The 18420-nt window shown below is 41.1% G+C and overlaps 1 protein-coding gene across 3 annotated transcripts in view; it reads right to left on the bottom strand.

Moving 5' to 3' along the window:
- si:dkey-183c6.7 (urea transporter 1) overlaps positions 1 to 18420 on the bottom strand; it is a 19473-nt gene extending 1053 nt beyond the window's left edge. The window contains exons 1-7 of one of the 3 annotated variants that reach the window (XM_034217830.1): positions 17620 to 18418; positions 17003 to 17192; positions 15343 to 15471; positions 14469 to 14658; positions 10558 to 10705; positions 1639 to 1773; positions 27 to 76 (exon numbers count right to left, since the gene is read on the bottom strand). In XM_034217830.1, coding sequence (XP_034073721.1) covers positions 27 to 76; positions 1639 to 1773; positions 10558 to 10705; positions 14469 to 14658; positions 15343 to 15471; positions 17003 to 17192; positions 17620 to 17746 — 969 coding nt within the window. In that variant the 5' untranslated portion in view covers positions 17747 to 18418. Of the gene's footprint in view, positions 1 to 26; positions 77 to 1638; positions 1774 to 1926; positions 2395 to 10557; positions 10706 to 14468; positions 14659 to 15342; positions 15472 to 17002; positions 17193 to 17619 lie in introns of those variants that run through there. The other 2 variants (XM_034217831.1, XM_034217832.1) reach the window with 2 other exon arrangements.

Raw genomic sequence — 18420 nt, 5'->3', positions numbered from 1 at the left:
ACGTGGCTGGAACTGAGTGTACTCACCGTTCCCAAAAGATTACTCAGAGCGATGTCAGCATATGCAGAGAGGAAAGCTGCGTGCAGAGGAGAATAAATTAGGCTAAATATATCTGCAACAGTCTCACTCTCTGGCTCGCTGACATCTGCTGCAGCAGGTACAGAGGTTGGCTCTGTCGATTCAAACTGAAAGCTCCAATTAAGAGCAAATGACCTAATGTGAGCAGATCACCTCCCTGCCAAAACCATCAGCACTAATGTCCACGGTGCTACAGCTGCAATTTCAGATGAGCTGTAAATGGGTTTGTCTGTATTCATGTATTCAGAGGGGCACAGGAAAGCCCGGTCTAAATAGCCCAATTAAATCAGGCTTTGTAGTGACACAATGATTAACCAGTTCCAACCATTTGAGACACAGACAATTACCAAAGGACTTTAAGGCATAGCATGACAGTGAAGAGGACATATGTATGGGAACACAGTCCCTTTATGGTACAATGGGCAGGCTGGATATCATGTGATCATTTTTAGTTTAAGAACATGTTTTGACTTTCTGTAGTTATTAATGGCTAGAACCCTTTACTTTCTTTAGAAGGCATGACTCAGCATCTTATTGATAAGCAGCAGAGCATTGAGGTCATGATTTACTGAGAGGAGTCGCAATGCCATAAGTGATGACTCAGTCTAATTACATCAACTTGCAAAAACATACCATTCACACATGCGTCACATGTAAACTGTATGTATTCTACAATTAGGAACTCAGGTACATTAGTCTTGTTTGATTGGATGAACAATGTTGAGATTTAAAAAAAAAAAAGGATGAAGGTGAATGTTTTAGTATGCAATTCTCTAGTTTCACAGACAGTGCCATCGCTATGTGGCTGCATTAAATACCATTATTAATTCTCGAAAGATGTGAAATATACATACAGATCTGGAAACAGTTAAGAGACTTTGGTAGCTATTTCATTGCAGTGTTTGTTGAATTCCCACACCGAAAAATGTTGTCATTAGTTTATAGAACAAAATCTATTTTATTTGTATTTTACTCGAACACGTACCTATAAATAGTAAAAACCAGAGGAACTGATAATGCTCTTAATTTATAAATTCGTCAAAATTACTTATTGAAAGCATTTAAATTAATTAGATTAAAAAAAATAGTGTTACTTTGAGCAATCCTGTCCTATTGTTGTGTATTTAATATGCAGTGTATTGCATTTGTGTTTTCTCAGCACCATGGACAGAGACTACTCAGATTATATCATCATGTTCGTGTCTGTCGCCCTCCTGTGGCAGAATACTTATGACAAGACAACTAAAGCAAAAAGATAAAGTCATACATATTGTTTAAATATTCCTGAAACCACAAGAAAGGTTTGACGCATCTGAAGTAGCTATGATTAGAAAATGTATCTAGTGGATATATGTATATCTACTAGTTTTCCTGTAAAAAACTGCTTTTCAAAAAAAGCTGTTGCCTATGCTACACATTGAAACGTTGGACAAAAGATAGCAACAGTGTGTGTGTGTGTGTGTGTGTGTGTGTGTGTGTGTGTGTGTGTGTGTGTGTGTGTGTGTGTGTGTGTGTGTGTGTGTGTGTGTGTGTGTGTGTGTGTGTGTGCTTGTGTGTCACCGCTGGCGATGGCATAGAGATGCGTCCTCCAGTTGAAGGTGAAGAAGAGTCCTCCAACAGCCATGCAGCCCAGAGCTCCATTAAAGCCCGACAGACCAGAGTAGAGAGACTCATGACGCACGGCCATGGATAACCCTGTCTCACACACACACACACACACACACACACACACACACACACACACACACACACACACACACACACACACACACACACACACACACACACACACACACACACACACACACACACACACACACACACACACACACACACACACACACACACACACACAGAGAATTAAACCTCTACATATATAATCACAGAAACAGTGAGTCACTTATCTGTTGAATCTGCTGGCCTAGAATCATCCACTTGGTGACGCTCGACACATACAGTTGTATGGTTGCCCTTCCATTACCTCATAACTACAAATAAGGAATATTAATATCTGGTCTTACACGGAAAAATCTCTGCTTACGTATTTTGATGAAAAGCCTGCTAATAGATATTAGTTTGAAGTCTTAGTGTAATCGTGTTTCCAGGATATGATGCACCACTAGGGAGGAGCTGAAATATGATTTGTCTGGTTCGTCTCTTGTATTTCTATTTTTATTCCATTTTGGAAAAGGCCGTGTTAAGCCAGAAGTCATGTGATGTTGGTGAGTCAGCTGGGCAGGGGAAGTCCTAACGAGCCCTTCTGTCTCCTCTGTAGGGAGCCTGAGTTGACCTACAGGAAACAATCTAAGTCTGGAACTGTAGACGACATGAGAGAAAGACAAAGATTTGGTGGAGATCACACAGAATAACAAAACATATATGGAGACCTTTAAGTTGCATATTTATTTCCTTAATTTTAGTAAACTACTTATGTGTATTTGTATTGCTCATGTATTTTTTATTTATTCTACATAGTACAAACCTTCAAAAGACACATAAACAAACTACAAACCCATCCTCACTTACTAACTCCTATTTCAGAGTAGACTAGGTCAGAATAAGGTCCCTCATGTCTTCACTAAATTCCTGCTCCCAACTCAATTTCAGATGGGCTGTTGGGTTAGGTTTGAGGGAATCAATAAAGACAGAAATATGAGGCGGAAGACCAGCAGGTGACCAAGAGGAGGAACATTTGTAGCAACAGGGTTATTACATGAAGTGGTAGTAAACACCCTGAAGCATCTGACACCTTCAAAGACAACACTGATATCACGTTTGTGTACATTTAACTTGAAACTGGAGAAATTGCTTTATAAAATAAAATAGTCTTGTGACAAGTGGGATGGAATGAACCAGAAGAACATTTTAAAAAGCCTTTAAAATGACAAATAAAGTATTGATGCTCGTTTTATGTATTACATGTTTCAGTCCTGATTCATTCATCCAGTCTGGCGAGTAGTGCTGCAGAATATTGATGTGTTTGGTGGGTCAATGTCTCATGTTCGTACAAAACAAACGCTGTGAAGCTGAAGATATATGCACTCTCTGCACAGAGAGGCGGCAGCAGCAGCAGCAGCACTGTTTCTAAACCCACACGAGGGGCCATAGCGATGTCATCAGAACGAGTGAGGCCACTGAGATCAGCTGCAAAGGCCAGGAAGCAGCATAATGCAACAATAGATAGATTCGCCCTCTCTGGTTAATGTTTGGAAGATTGTTTCACCTGACAACACCCAGCGACGCAGAGGCCATATGTCCTGAACCCCCACCAGAAAGAAATCAACTGCTTACCAACTGTTTAATAATATGAACAGTACTCACGTTGGTGGGGTATGAACCCTACAGCAGGAATGTTGTTGCTTTTTTGACAAATATGAGTAATAAAAACATGTTTGCTAAGCTGAATGTGCTCCTCGGAAATAGGAAATAATAATTCTTGCTCAGTAGCCTGGTTGCAACTTACATTTCTCATTAGCGTTTATGCTAATTCTAACATTTTGTTTGAGTAAGCCGTTCCAAACTCATTTAAAACGCTTGAATGCATAGCAGTTAAACTATAATGCGTTACCATTGGTGCCTAACATAAGATACAATTACTTAAATCAGGGGTGCCCAATACGTCGATTTAAGTCATTGTTTGGAGGGTAGTGTGGGTATATCGCATGGCATTGAAAAAAAAAAGAAAAAAGAAAGTTAGCCTATCATCCATCCTTACTATGGCATTTGCCACTTGATTGACGTACAGGTAAGCCAGTCTGAGTTGTATTGTGCCATACGGGCTCACGACACAGATTGGGCAGGGGCGGCCCTGTAGGTAGATCATTTGGGCGTGGTCATTTTAAAAATAGCTCCCAAGCTGAAAAAGTGTGGGCACCCCTGACTTAAATGAACAAATGTAAGTTATCATAAATGTAGTTAGCCATTGCTGCTGTATTAATACTGCAGGGTTTGCCAAAGATTTCTTCTGCAGAAGCAGGTCATTTTGAAATCTCTTCTGCAGATAAACAGCCCTATGGCTGTGCTCTGATTGGTTTCCTTATTACACCAGGCACTGTGTGCAGCAGATTAGCATTCTGGTCCTGAAGCAGACTGACCACACCCATCCTGCCTCCTCACTCTGGGTTAATGTGCCATCCTCTTCCTCTTCCCCCTCTCAGCTATCCTCTTTGCCTTTAAACGTTCCCTCTGCACTCATCCCGTCTTTTCCTCATTCCACACTTCATTATCTTCCTGTCTATCTTCCTGTTCATTATAACCATCCCCCTCTTTATTTATCATTCCCTCTCTTCCTTCCTTGCTTCCTTCATCCCACCGTCTCACTCTGCTCCGCACATAAAGGGTGTCGTCAAAGACTAATGGCTATGTGGGAGGGAGGGCTCAGAGGATAATACATTTTGTTACAGTTGTTTTAATATGTGCGTATGTTAATGTAGGTGCATGTGGGTGAGTCCCACTGTGAAATTGTCTATGGTAATAGAATGAGCCAGAGAGCTCTCATCATATCAAACCCAATATCCCTCTCCTCTTTTCCAGATGCTTCCTGCATCCAACCACAGAGACTAGCTGCAGACTGGAGGACAGGGCTAAAGGTGGGAATGAACTGAAATGAAATGCATATGAACCCGTGTGGTTTTCCAGTGTTCGTGTTTAATAGCTAACTTTGCATCTTAGACTTCAGTCTTTATTCAGCTGGTGAATCAATCATTCTGTCCTTTGAGGCCTTGGAGGGGGGGAAACAGTTTGTGGAGGCAGCTGAATGGATTGCTCTGGATGTGGGCTCATTTTTCAGCACTGGCCAGATCTCAGATGTTGTTATTGGCCTTTTTCTACATGGCAGTTTCTTTGTCTCCTTTATGTTTGTCCTTTTTTATATTTCTTTCTCCTAGACATTAAATCCTACTCTATAAAATGTCTATTTAACTGTACAGGGTTGAGTTGATGTTGAGATGACTAACAGTCTACAGCCATGCTAGAGGCTTTATGAGGCTGTATTAAAGCAAGGTGGTGCCTAAGCTAAATGCTAATATCAGCATGATGTCACAATCACAATGACAACATCTTGATGAATTGGTTAAGGTTTGCCATGGTAACTGACTTATATTAGCATTCTTACATTTGCCATTGAGTACTAAGCAGAGTAGATCTGAGGCAGACCGTCTACATCTAGAAATACAAAATGTGATATATAGACCCGATGATGGCAATAGATAGATCGTTTGGGAGATTTGCAAGTTATTTGACCAAAAGTACAGCTTAATTCACTAACTTTGCAGATATTTAAACATAAATCACAATCAATCTTTGAATTTTCAAGTTTTCCAAGGGTTGATATTATGAAGCACAACAGACAAATCCTACTTGTTGTGCCTTTAAGGCCTGTTATGTATAATTAAGATGATATGGTTTGTTGTATTACAACTTTGCCATGTAATACAGGTCATAAATAAACACCAATGTGCACGTAGAATACTTTTTGCATAAACAAAATCATCATCGCAAGAATAAATCAAACCCGAGAGGCAGATGTGAGCAGCTCACTGGAAAAGTTCCCTTTATGTCACACATCGGACTCCACAGCCTCACTCTCTCCTGTATTTGATCCCACTATAAAGCATTTCTAGAATTATTCTCCAATAAATGGAGAGGTGGAGGCTGTGGCCTACACACAGCCCCTGTTCTCCTCCTCTGGAAACCCCTTGTGGTTATAGTTTACACCACACTGCTGTGAATGACAGCTCTAAACATGGCCTATCTATAATAATGTATCCCTCGGTTATTCTCACAGTTGAAGTAGGCAGCATTAAGAGGTGATGAGGCCGATTACTCATAGAGAGCCATGGTGATTATCGTCAGGGAGCCACACATCTCTAAAACATCCTCCGTCTGTCTTACCACAGCTTTATCCTTCAAAGAAATTATTAATCTGACGAGAACAGGACCAAAGGTGGAGATGAATGAGACAAAAGCAATGACACTTGGAATGCTATTCTAAAAGCGCAGAGCATCAATAAAGACACTAATGCAAAAATAATCAATAATACAAATAATTGTTAGTCGCAGACCTGGTATAGAATATTGTAAGCCTTATTCTTCCGACATATAAAGAGCTAAATCAACACAGGCAACCAGAACAATGGAGCCAGACTTCATTTCATATGCCCTGTGTTCTTCGGTATTCGATGAAAAGCAAACAGCAGCATGAATTACCCCGAATTACAAGTGTCCAAATGAAAAACATTAAACTATGGTGGAGCTTTTCAAGATCAATAAAGGCTCTAAAAGACTTAATTTGGGCTTTCTCACTGGAGAAAACATGGAAAAACATGAAAATAAAGAGAAATATAGAGAATATACAAATGGCAGCAGTAAACACCGTGTTCGCTACGTTGCTCGTTTCCCGTTCACGTTGTTGTTGCCGACACATTCTCATTACAGTCCCATCTCTCTGATCACATCTCCGCTGTTGTTGTTATTGCAGCAGTGTGCATGCTCACCCCCACTCCACCTTTTACAGTATGACTCATAGCTACAATCACACACATAGACACACACACACACACAACAAAGTGTTTTATCCGCTTATCCAGGCGGGGGAGCGCATCTGACGAAGAGATAGGTTGTTGTGCTCTCTATCTCTGTTTTTCTTATCCTACATTTTCACCCTGGACTAGAGGGAAAGCGTTCTTGGACGCCTTTTCAGCTGTTTCTTACTATATTCTTCCTACCCCGTTTACCTTGAACTATTCTAGGAGAGTGTGTTGACGTTGACTCGTTGGGCCTTTCCTCCTGTACTTGTTTGTTCCCCAGTTCTTTCCTTTAACTGAATCTAGGAGAGGGCATTTAGGCCTCTCTACTTCCTTCTTTTGATTAGTTTAGTTTTTCACCCCCTTTCCCTTGAACTAATTTATACGGGAGAGTGCATTTACGTAGTCACGTTGTGCCTCTCGGCGTATACTTTGACTTTCTGTCTCTTTGGAGAGTGCTAGTACGTTGGATACGTTGGGCTTTTTCACTGTTGTCCCTCTTCACTAGTATCCCATGTCCCCTCTTTATAATTTGGGTCTTCATAATTTCCACCCTATTCTAAGGGGAAGCATGATGGTGCCTTTTCTTTTGAATTTCTGGCTTTGTGTTTCTTCACCTCTTACTCGTTTAATATTTAGGAGAGTGCATTTACGTAGTCACGTTCTGCCTCTCTTCCTCTGTTTTCTGGCTATTATTTTCATACCCTTGTTTCTCTGAGAAGAGAATAAATTCTATTCTAAAAGGAGCTGACACATGGTGTCTCTTCACTTGTACACTTGAGGGGTCAGAGTTCATATGGTGAGGGATTCCATGAGCGATATGCGCCGGCCTGTGCCTTTACCTTGGACTTCTAATAGAACTGCTCGGGTCTTGATAGATTGAGTGGGGAAGTTCATGAGATCTTTCTAGAGGGTTATCAAGAATAACCTTTATCCAATGACCTTTTCCCTCTCTGTCTGTGTCTGTGTATTCTCTTGTTCCGATTAACCCAGCCAAATCTTTTGTCTTGTTTTGTATCTATATCTACGCCGGGATCCGGAGTCGAGGCTGATCCTCTTGCTGTAGTCCTGTGTCTTGGATCCTCTATCCTGAGTTCTGGATTAAGTCGTGGACTTCGGGTCGTGGCTGAACCTGTCTCTGGGTCCTGCCTTGGGTCTCGTCATGCTGCTTCCCTGATGGCTTCCTCAGGATTGTAGCTGACATCCTCGTGGATTCATCTTCTTATTACAGACACATGCATTTCCTAACATTCTGTCTATATGCTGTAAAATGTATTATCTCTTCGATTTACACACGGCATCTATTGCACGTCTGTCCGTCCTGGGAGAGGGATCCCTCCTCTGTTGCTCTCCCTGAGGTTTCTCCCATTTTTTCCCCTCAAACTGTGGGGTTTCTCTGGAAGTTTTTCCTTGTACGATGTGAGGGTCTAAGGATAGAGGGTGTCGTTTTTCTCATACTGATATTCTGAACAATCTGTGCTGTTGTATTTGCTGTAAAGTGTCTCTACTGTAGGCTATTTTTATTATATGTACAGCACTTTGGCTCGACCAAAAATCGTTTATAAATGTGCTATATAAATAAAACTTGATTTGATTGATTTGATTTTAGGACACTGTGTGGTACTCTAAGCAGCAGACGGAAGCAGGGGGCTGAAGTCTTCAAAGTCTTTCTCTCTGAATAGAGTCACAGTGATGTACACAGCCACAGACTGGTGTGTTTGCCTATCAGTGCCCGGCTACTTGCTTTGTCTCTTTTCAATGTTTTCAATGGCTGCTGTCTGTCCTAAAGCCTTACTGCCAGAGGGGTCTAATACATCCTTACCTGCATTTAAGCTTGTTGAAACACACAGTAATTCAACATTTGCCATGCAGGCACCTGAGCCTGCAATCTACTTGAAGTCCTGACTGATTGTTTAATAAATGCTAAGTACACACTGCTACCAAAGAGCAGAGCAGCAGAGCAGACGAGTTAATGATATTGCTTTGTGCTTTGGGCAAAGGTATGGCTTAAGCAGCCTCACTAGCAGAATGAGGTGTCAGCAACCAAGTACTGGTAGTCTGTATATATATATTTATAGTTATATTACTTATGTTTTGTTTACTATTACTTAAATATACCATAGAAAATGGTGAGGGTGCAATGAAAAATCATCAAGTAATTGTGTTTAACTTTCAAACTAAGTTTGGATTTGAATTGTTGGGTTGTTCAGCCATTATGATATGATGTTGCCCTAATGTTTTGAGCCTTCATGTTCCACAGCCTGGTGCTCTAGTTTTCTTTGTGTGAGATGAAACTGGCTCTGTTAAAGGTGTACTCTTCTCAGCCAAAGTCAGCTGTGGGATTTTTCAAGTTGGGGAACTCACAAGGGACAGATTAATTAAAGGACACAATGAGGGCGCCCCTGCGGTTTAGGGGTCGAGCTGCCGACAAACCGAAATGTCAACACTGTGTGAGTCCGTTTGCAACTCTCTCCATTAGGGATGCTCCGATCGATCTTAATAGTGTGATCGGTGCTCTCAAGAAAGGCGATCAGGAGAGCCGATCAGATGACGCGAAATACATGAGACTTTTCTCTGTCAAAGCTCGCCGAATGGCTTCACCAGTCTGGCAGTTTTTTGAAGGGAGAGAGATCAGGATTACCTGCAGCTCTACCGGATCAAGGAGCAAAACACACACTAAGAGTTAGACCTAACACACTTAGCTATTTTATCTACCTCTGGAACAAGCTAAACTAGTTATAAATGTGTTTATTCTTCACTGTCGGGTCACTCATCACTGGATCAGTGAGCTGCATGAGATACTGACAGGCTGTCAGGGGAGGGAGAGAGGGAGAGAGGGAGCGAGGGAGAGAGGGAGAGAGGGAGAGAGGGAGAGAGGGAGAGAGGGAGAGAGGGAGAGAGGGAGAGAGAGGGAGAGAGGGAGAGAGAGGGAGAGAGGGAGAGAGCTTCCGCTCATTTCTCCAGTGTTATTATCCAAAATTAATGTAAACTTGAATAATGTACTTAATTTGAATGCAATAATTATGTTGTATGTTGTTTGTGGAAGCGCGTTATTTATTGAAAAATGAATCTGAACTTTTCAATCTGTTACGATTATAAACTGAAGCAATATACAAATGAGTCCCATTAACTGAGTTTTAAACATCACTTTAAATGGAAGATCCCCATAGCCCCCACCCACCCTATGATCGGATCGGTATCGGCCGATTCTGATTCCGGTGATCTGCCCCAAAAACCCTGATCGGAGCATCCCTACTCTCCATGTTGTTTTCTGTCTGCACTCTGCATTCTAAGGCCCTTCTATTCCCAAAATGTTGTTATATCAATATTACATGATCAAAAACCAAGGTGATCATCAGTACGGCGACACCCCTACTTAAACAGAGCAGGCGCTAGTAACACTGGTTCCTACCTTTATGTGACATAACACAATATTTTGTCACATCCTTCCTGTGTGCATACCATACAGTCTATGGTGCATACACAAACAACTTAAGGCTTTTTGTTATAAATGTTGTCTTTGTGCCCAAGCTGACATAACTGATTATATCATCAGGGGTTCTTTTCTCAAAATAATCTCCTCCAGAGCCACAAAGGACATTATTACACAACTGTTTTCACAGAGTAACTCCCTATGACTAGTACAATGACATTTATGTGTGAAATGTTGGAGCTTTCCCTGTTAGCAAAGAACCAAGGATGAGTGTGATACAAGAGATAATGGCACTGAAAAGGCCCATACTGAGACCTTGACAAGTAAAAACGATATAAGATAAAAGTACCAACTATAGTAGGAATTCAGGGTTAAACCAGAAGAAAGAATTGAAGCTTTTCTGCTTGTAATGTGCCATTATCATGCACAGTATGACCTATAAAACAATAATATACTGTTCCCATGTTGCTAATGCTCCCACTACTCCCACACACACATGCAAACACACAGATGGAGACTCACCAGCCAACGTTCCTACTGCTGATCCCAGCAGAGCGTGGGCGGCCAGCAGGGGGGAGTAGAGCAGGACGGCCCCCAGGATGAGGAGCGAGGGCCCCAGAGCCCCACAGGCAAAGATCTGACCCACACCCAGAGGGATGCCACGCAGTACCTGCACCAGGAACACAAGTCAAAAGGAGATTTTGAGATGAGTTGAAGCATATTGGAAATCATTTTAAAACAAGTATTAAATCCCAAGAGCACACTTATGAAAACATAATTATAAAATATGAGCAGCTCTTTTCCAGTCAAAACCAGCCTCTCTTCTCCACACCCAGTAAACAAACACACGCTGCATTCCCAACAGCCAGTAAAGTGTGAAGAGTTTCCATGGCGACAGGATGGGTGCACCTGCCAGTCGCTGATATTTACAAGTCATAAATGCAGTTTAATTATATCTCTTCGACACAACTCTTTGTGCATACCCTCTGTGTGTGCACCCGTGTGTGTAGGTTGGTGCGTGTTTGTGTGGGGAAGGATTAAATACGCTGTTGTGGTAGTGCAGCCAGAGCCTCAGCAGAGAGAGCTGGAGACATTAAATATAAATAGGATCCACGTCATCCACATCCCCAGAGAGACAGAGGAAGGAGGAGAGGAGCAGAGAAGGAAGGAGGAAACAGAGACGGTGGAAGTAAAGGAGGGAGAGCAATAGAAAAGAAAACAGGAAATAAAAGACGATTGTTTCACGTCAAGGACTGTAACAAAACGAAATGACTTTATGTGCTGTCCTTGGAAATGTGGTTACACAAACACTAGTTTTTTTATTCTAAAGTGAATTGAGGTTCAAAGAAGGATTCCAAAAAACAAAGGCTATTGAAAGTGATGATGAAAGATGTAGCAAGTTAGAGAGGAATGAGATTTGAAATGCAGAGCAGGGACATGGATAGAGACTGGGGAGATGGGGAGGAGAGGGGCGGAGAGATAAAAAGAAGATTTTGAGATTTCAGATCTCCCAAGAAGCAAACCAAAGGGAATTTCTGAAATGAAAATGGAGCATTTAAAAAGGGGAGGGACAGACGAATGAGTGAAGAAGAAGAAATGAGGGAGAGACTGTGTTATATAGGAGGAAACAGAGAGAAAACATCTCTCCTGGCCTGAAAAACTGTGAAAAAGTAATCATCTAGTGTCAGGGACATACTGTGCCACGGGGCGCGATGCTTGTTAATAGAACCTGGTGTAAATCTTGACTCCAGGAACCGTAACAGCACCGAGGGGATTTTGTCAGCATATCTAATCTAATTTAGACAACTTCACAGGCAGTTCGCTGATCCTTGTGTGCAAAGATACACATCCCATCCTTCAGCTCTCCTGGCAATTACCGTGCCTCGATTCAGAAACACACAAACAACCACCAAACCTCCTTACGTGTCTAGTTAGGTATTCCATCCATTATTTCCATCTACAATATCGTGTAGGGGATCTATTATATATTTGGTATTTTCTGAACGATTGATTAATTCCTCCATCCGATTTAGTTTTTTAAAGATTGGTGTTGCGTCCAATGGATACTTATCCTACATCTACTGTAAGTTAAGGTTGTGTCAAGCACTATTGTGTCATTTGGAGACAAATCACACAAAATACCAGTATTAAATATAACTGTTACTCGTTAAACTCTAAGTCACTGAGAAGAATTCAAAGATGTTAAAAGTCAAATGTCTCTTGTTGTGCTAGTTTAGCATTAACAAATGATACATTTTCTCCCAAGTTTGCCTTTGTGTGATTACAGTATTGCAATCAGTTCACTTATACAAACACTTTACGCTTTCATGCTATCATTTTCCACACCAAGCACAGGGAACTGAGTCGAAAATCGAATCATATTGTGGCCCGATCACTATCGATCTGTATGAGATACAGAAGGACTCACACCCATAACCTTATCCGTTACACATTTATATATATGTTTGAGAAAGTACAACATGTGTTGCATCTGCATTTGGTTTTGTTGTCCACATCAAATACTATTGAACTGTAAGTAGTCATACACAATACATATACACAAATGCAATCCTTATGTGCACTCGATACATTTGTAAGAAGATGGCGCTTTTCCGATTCGTATCACATAATCAGGTGTGCCTGTTTCCAAACAGAAGCATGAAGATTGCATTTCAGTTGCTCCTGGAGCATTGAGATGCCAGCTGGCTCACAGAGATCTAAAGCAGCAGCTGCTTAGAGTCTCGGTTTGTTGCCAAAGTCTTGTGAGAAGCAATTCAAGGCGACTGCATTTCATTGCACTTTGGTGGTCTAAGCAAACTGTTTCTTTGCTTTACAGGGTATTTATTCAAAGTGACTTTCAGTGGCATAGGTTTAGCCAGTAGGTTTTCTTCTCCCTGCTGCACAATCTCAGTCCACAGAAACTGGAAAAAATGACTTCCTGAAACAGCCTAACCTCCACTGTGAGTTTTTAATCATCATGAATTGCTAATTAAAACAGTTTATTAACGGCTTATTACAATTTCCGAACAGGAACTTCATCAGTAACTGTTGCTAGGTAACTGGTGAGTCATTGCTGGCTGATCCTTTGCATATTGTGCTCCTAACTTGTTCACTGCAACATAGCAGACACACAGAAAAGTTTTACTATCATCCATATTTACATGTCACTGCTATCAGTTCCCTTTAAAACTTCTAATCTAAGTTTTTTATGAAATTTGTTTATTGGTTTTTAAACACAAATTGAGAAGAATGAAAAATTGGTTGTGGTTGACTGTCACATTAGCAAAACAAAATACAACACATTACAACTACAACAACACAAACTGTTGGCTTGGTTATATAACACACCACATCTAACACATAATAACCTCAGATATATTTGACTTCCTGGAGGAGCCTTTCAATTCTTTCTTTCCAGCTGTAAATTATTGAACAATTCTTAAGACTGAGGGAAAGTGGTGATGGTGATTCCCATCTGTTTAGTATTATAAGTGTTGCCAATAATGTTACAAAGGTTATCAGATTCGCTCTGAGCCTATAGGCAGAGGCAGCTGAGGGTTGCCAGCAGTAATGGCATTAGGCTCGATACCTGTGACAGATTATTGAACCCTGCAGCCCAGTAGTTGGGCAGAGATGTGCAAGCCACAAATTATAATATTAAAAAGATTTAGGAGAAATATTTATTTCACTATACAAATGGGAGAGACTTACAATTTTATACACCTGTATTTCTTGGGGGAAATTTCAAAATCAAAACATAAGAAAAAAATGATCTCATGGGTTACATAAATTATAATGTTGGTGTGCTTGACTGTGGGCCTCTGCACAGAGTGACTTCAGTATCAACAGGACCCCCACAGAGGACAGCTAGACAGCTCTGAGGCTCGGGAGGCGGGCCGTGGTGAAAATCACTGTTCAAAGCTCTGCAAACTACCACTTGTCACAGTGAAAACTTGCACGATGGTCATACCCTTTAGTTTTTTCTCATGTATTTATCGAATGTGGTCAGGCTTTCTTGGGGGCTCCCCAGACGCTTCAGGTCTGCTGGGATGGTATACTTTTGTTGTTGTGAAGGTCAATGATCTGGCTGACTGTGAAGTTGCAAGCTTTTCAGATTTCCACAGTTGGTTACGTGTGTATACCGTGTTCCTACATTTCACTGAGATTACGGAACAACAGCACTGGTGATTTCAAGTCAGATGTCTGGGTTCCGTTTTTCAGTGTTTTTGTTAAACCCCCTCAAAGAACGTGTGTTTTTAAGACTTGACATTGTAATACAAAACTAATCCTTCTTTTTGCCATTGATAAAGTTAACCCAGCACAAAGAAAACAAATCTAGATTGTAGACTTTGCTTTTAAACAGCAACCTCTATTCTTCTGTGTAAGAAGCCTTTAAACAACTATTTAATCAAACTAACATTGGATCGCCTCACCTCCACTGCCATGAGCTCAGTGGCGTTGATCTCCATCGGCCCTGCATGTGTAGCCGGGTGGTGCGGGAAGTAGGGGTTGTACGGGCCGGTACAAAGGAGGTAGAGAACGATGACGATGTTGAAGGGAAACACCGCGACAGGCAAGTCCCAGCGGTCCAACAGCGGGGCGAGACCGCTGAACAGAAACACACTGGATGGGGGGTGAGAGGGTGGAGGTCAGTTTTAATGAAATGACCTCGTTTGGGTGATTTTTGTAGACTTGTATGGTGTTCATATTGACAATAAATACAGAGGCCTGCCAACATAGATTCCCTGTTGGTGTCCATTACTCACATACTGTTACTTATTGTGTCTCACAACTGCTCTGGCAGAACAAATCGGCAAAATCTTCATAAATAAGATTAATATATAATTAAATATGAGGACTACATTTAAATAAAAACACCCTACCTACAGTACCACTAATAATTATGTAAATGTCATTTGTCTTCTCCATATTGTCTCAAAAATAATGAAAAGGAAAATATCCATTATATTTTAGGAAATGTTATTACAAATAATTTTTCTAATCCTTCACAGCATTAGATATTTAGTTTACTGTCATATGTGAAAGAAAATAATAACAAATCATGCCACTTCTTTCTTTCACAAGAAGTGATATGTGGAGCTAAGATGTTCTGATCGCTTGTCTTTTAATCTTGGTCTGCACTCAGTGTAAAGACTTTAAAGAGGCGCTTCAGAGAGCAGCTCTAAGTGAACACTTCTGGAGATCGTTTTTTTATGCTCATTCTCTTGTGGCATACTCTATACCCAGATTGTCCTCTGGTGACGGTCACTTGTTTAAAACAATTTCCGTTGAGAGTGTGTGTCTCACCATGTAGCTGAGCCCAAGCAGGCGGGCAGCAGCAGCCACCAGTACCAGTCTCCAGCCGAGCTGAACACCCCCATCAGCATGGACACCAGCATGCCGTTAAACCCATGGAGACCTCCTGACACCTCAGCACTACAGACAAACACACACACACACACACACACACACACACACACACACACACACACACACACACACACACACACACACACACACACACACACACACACACACACACACACACACACACACACACACACACACACACACACACACACACACACACACACACACAGAAAAGGAGGAATCACTTATCACAATTATTTCCTATTTTGTGTAACACAGTGACAGTAAGTTAGTTACTGTCTGTAAAACTGATTGTTTAAACATGCTCAACTGTAAGTTAATGTCACATTAGGTAATGAATATGTAACTGTTACTACAATTAATAATCTTTAGCAATAATTAGTAGTGCTATAATTGGTTGGCACACATAACATTGTATATACTATATTGAATATGTGTTAATGATTACCAAATCCTTTGTAAATCATCTTAAACATTAATGATGAAGGAGATATAAGTTGTCAATGGTTCATTCGTTTTTGACCGTCCCTAAACATTATGAAGAGTTTGAGGAATGATTATCCTTGTTAGATGGTTAATTAATCATTTGAAAAGCATCCCAAAAAAAAATGTATATAGTAAGATTGTTAATCTTATTTGGTCCATCTAACTGTAGGTTGAAAGATGTTTTACAATTATTTGCTTATCATTATTTAAAGCTACGATGGTAATGCAGAGACACCAACCGATTCTGTGTAAACATACATACACGTAAATGTAAATACACTCGTCTTTCTCATACATCCTGCTAGCTGCGGGCACAGAGCACATGATAGAACTTCAGAAATATCTGTGGCAATAACTGACAGTCACGATGCAGCTCGTGAGACAAAGATAAGGAGTGCACAATAGAAAAGGGACCAATCATTTAGGGAGGGCTTAGCCGCCTTAGTCATTCATTACCTGCCGCCCCTGATAGTATATAAAGTACAATATCATGTGCAAAAATGTATGGTTGAAATAATGAATTATAGCATTGCTAACAACATTTATTCATTATACTTATAAAAAATGGTTATCAGATTGTTTTCATGATTAAAACCCACATTAGCGTTTTTATGGTCCCCATGAGAAAAGGAAGAGAAAGTTGTAATGAGCTGAGGCCCCTGGGGGAAACTGAATAAATTCAACATGTCACATTTTTAAACATTAGGAGCCCCAGCTTAACTGAGATACTTTAAAAACCTTATATAATGTAGTATATTGTTCGCGGCTTATTGTACATATTAGGATATTTATGAAATAAGAACAGGCGGCAGTGGGTGCGGGGGAACAGAGGGCTCTCAGTCATGGAGCTGTTATTCTCATGAATTTAAAGCAGAACTCTCAATCAACTTTTGTCGGAAGGTCGAGCAAATTATAGGCTTGTGTTACAGGGTCGGCTACCGGGCAACAGACAGGTTTATAACGAGGGCTTGGTTTTTTAAAAGGGCAATTGTTATGTCGTGTGGCTCTAAGATACACAGCTCATTACATTTGCAAACAATAATGTACACTTTTACAAGCTTCTATGTTTTTTTCTTGTGTTTACATTTACCCGTCTTGGCCCATGATAACAGCTGCTAGCGTGGAGGTCAGTACTCCCAGAGTCCCCAGCAGGGCCTGCCAGGGGGAGGCCCAGCACAGAGCAGCCAGGATGAGAGCTCCACTCAGCGGGTTGTTGGCTAGGATCACCCTGGACACCCCTCTCAGGCCCCACACCGCTAGCAGCAGCCCAAACACTTTGTCTGTAGACACAGAAAGAAAACAGATTCACATTTGTTTCCCTCTGAGACCACATAGTACAATAACAAACAAATCCATGTTCCCCCGTTGGATTTGTTGATGGCAATACAGGGTTTAATACAAGAACCAAGATGAGAGTTTAATGATGATTATGTAGAGGAAGAGTGCAGCAGCGCTCACCGTGGGAGTTGTGGGATGATTACATCTGCATATTTTAATGTCAACATCAGCATTTCACAGCATGTCATGTATTTATGACTCTGGCAGTTAAACACATTCCTAGTGTTTGGCAACTTGCTCTTTTTAAAAAGTTATGCAATTAATCAGAGTCCTATGAGAAGACTCAGACTTGATGAATTATGCAATTTTCTGAACACATTTTCTTAAAAGGTCAGACAATTTTAAACCTGTGTTCAAGATGTTTCCTACCTTGCATGTACTTATTTAAGTGCTCCATATCCCCAGTAAAGAACAGCAGACCGTTCAACACACGTTGGCCAAGGCTGGCACGACTCCTGCTCGCCTCCTTCTCCTCTGCTTTGGTATCCATCCACATCCCTGCTGCTGCTGCACCACAGCACTGAAAACGTTTTTAAAAATATGTTGTTGGAAGGTCCCAGTTTCACTTTGCTTAGTTTTGCTTGTTCTTGCTCCTCTGGTTTTTCTCCTGTTGCCGTTTCCTCCTCTTCTTTCCAAGTCATCCCTTTTACCTTCTCCTCCTCTCCCTCTCTCCTCCCCGGTGAGGCTTAAAGGGATGACTTATAAACAAGCTAGTTGGGTAACATATTCACTCGGCTTTGCACCCATTCCACAGAAGAACAAAGTCCATTGACTGCAGCACTGAAGCAAATGAAGATGAGTGAGATCCTGCTCCGTTTATCCCATAATCACCTCTCTACCAGCACCACTGTGACATCCCTTCACCCACTGTTTGTCTATTTTACCTACTCATCCACCTTTTATGGCAGCGTACGCCCAAATGTTTGACTTTCCTTTATTTGTAAACCATTAGCACATGTTCTGTTATCTCAAGCCTTTCCAAAAGGTGCAATATATCACCGTGCTATCTCTACTGCTTTTTGTTCTACGGAACATGTATGCAGGGGAGGAAAGTGTAGTGGGCAGCAGATCTTTCTGAGAGGACATTATGATTTGTTTCTTTTAACACACTGCTAATGCCTTTCAAATGTTTTAAGATGTTGTTATGTATGCATTCCTGCAACCTCGTGT

Source organism: Gymnodraco acuticeps, unplaced genomic scaffold (assembly GCF_902827175.1).
Source record: "Gymnodraco acuticeps unplaced genomic scaffold, fGymAcu1.1, whole genome shotgun sequence".
In the NCBI taxonomy this organism is placed as follows: Eukaryota; Metazoa; Chordata; class Actinopteri; order Perciformes; family Bathydraconidae; genus Gymnodraco; species Gymnodraco acuticeps.
The sequence above is the reverse complement of the archived record's forward strand: the minus strand, read 5'-3'. Positions and strand labels throughout refer to the sequence as shown.